Source organism: Sinocyclocheilus grahami, unplaced genomic scaffold (assembly GCF_001515645.1).
Source record: "Sinocyclocheilus grahami isolate Dianchi unplaced genomic scaffold, SAMN03320097.WGS_v1.1 scaffold4395.1, whole genome shotgun sequence".
NCBI lineage: Eukaryota > Metazoa > Chordata > Actinopteri > Cypriniformes > Cyprinidae > Sinocyclocheilus > Sinocyclocheilus grahami.
The window spans coordinates 1,225-2,867 of record NW_015509338.1 but is presented as its reverse complement, the minus strand read 5'-3'; the positions used below and the strand labels follow the sequence as shown (position 1 = coordinate 2,867).

The following is a 1,643-nucleotide window of genomic DNA, read 5'->3' as shown; positions in this document are numbered from 1 at the left end:
TATATATATGCAATACTATTGATATATGTACACACAATTGATAGTGTGCGGGACAGTTGTTTTTTTGTTGTTGTTTTTTTGGTTTGGTCTGTTTTCCTACACACCTATCTATTACCTGCAGGTGTGTGAGGTTAATGGTTCATTTTTAACATTTGGTTTGCCTTACAACAATATTTCCATTTTCTTTTTTAAACTTTTACTTAACCATTTCTTTTTTTCCTGAAGGAATTTATGTAATTGATTGATTTTATCATGAGAAATAAAAAAGTTCATGTGTTCTTTCAGTATATTTATCTTCCATTTCCTCACAAATACACACTTTAAATAAAAATATCTATTTTTAAGTATCTTTTTATTTTAATCTGTGGAAAACGGCATAGGCCTATAATGGCATGCCAGGGTTGCCCATGAAACAAAATACCATAGTAACAATTAACCATTCATTAATTAAATTAATTAATGTTATTGAAAAGAAATGACAGGTTATTAGTGTTTGCAGGTAAATACGTTTTAATACATTATGACTTTACAACATGGTGAAAAACACACGTAAAATTGTTCGAGCACCTCTCCTCTAGATGGCAGCAGCGAGTTCTCGTTTCCGCTCAGCAAATCTAAACATCCACAGAGGAACATACACGTTTCCGCCAAAGGCAATATGGTGGACTTGCTATCATCATTAGCGCCCTGCATAAATCTAAAAATCAGTCTGTACAAACTCTCCTAGAGGCCTTGCACTACATCACCATGTTTAAGAAAGCCAAGAGGTGCAATTTCAGACGGAGGAATGACTCGGAAGATGAGGAGAAAGAGGTGGGCCAGCAGTCCGGCGGGCCCCGGGCTGAAGACTTGGCGAACCCGAGTGAGTCCACCAGCACCGGCCCCGCTCCTGGAGCAAACATGCTGAACAATCACGGAAACGGGTTTCAGCCCGGTGCTGTTAAGTCCAACAAAGAGAAAAAGAGAAAGAAGGAGGACCGAGACCGAGAGGAACCGAAAGCGAGTCTGCTGAGCTTCCACGATGATGAAGGTGCCTATTGAGCTGCCATTGAAGACATATGCGACTTAATGAGTATACATATGAAAATATAACATCTCACAAATGATTCGTGTAGAGTTTTGCAGTGTTTTTCGCCGTCTAATTGCAGTCTATTGAAATTGTGAAACAGTTCGTGTCATTAAAGTGACCGTCACTAAACTGAAAAACACGAGCTACTTAGCATATTATATTAGGTAACGTTAGTAATAGTGACCAATTAGGACGCTGCACATATTTGAATATAGCAAATGATTGGCTAAAGACCAATGAGCTTAGGGAGAATATGGAAATATTGGAGTATTTTAAAACTGCTTAAAAAATTAATAGTTTTTATTTTTTAAATGTCCAGTACATATCCAGTAATCATAAAAAAAGAAAAGGTCATGTAAATTCATTGGTCAGAATGTGTGTAATTTTTGAAAAATACTCCTGTGAATCCCGCAGATAATTTCTTGAATATCATTATATATCTGACACTATTAGATGAGGCCGAAGTGTTCCATGTGAAGAAATCCAACCACAGCAAGAAGATTGTCAAGCAGCTGAAGAAAGAATTCAAGGAGGATTTGGAAAAAACTGGCAGTGCCACGCAGGATCAAAACAC

The 1,643-nt window shown here is 37.3% G+C and overlaps 1 protein-coding gene across 1 annotated transcript in view; it reads left to right on the top strand.

The window, feature by feature from the left end:
- Window positions 1-603: 603 nt before the first annotated feature.
- The window catches only part of LOC107576817 (PAX3- and PAX7-binding protein 1-like), a gene marked incomplete at its 3' end in the record, with an annotated part of 1,797 nt that continues 757 nt past the window's right edge, over window positions 604-1,643 (top strand). Inside the window, exons 1-2 of the mRNA XM_016262946.1 lie at window positions 604-1,030; window positions 1,523-1,643. Coding sequence (XP_016118432.1) covers window positions 748-1,030; window positions 1,523-1,643 — 404 coding nt within the window. The remainder of the gene's footprint in view (window positions 1,031-1,522) is intronic.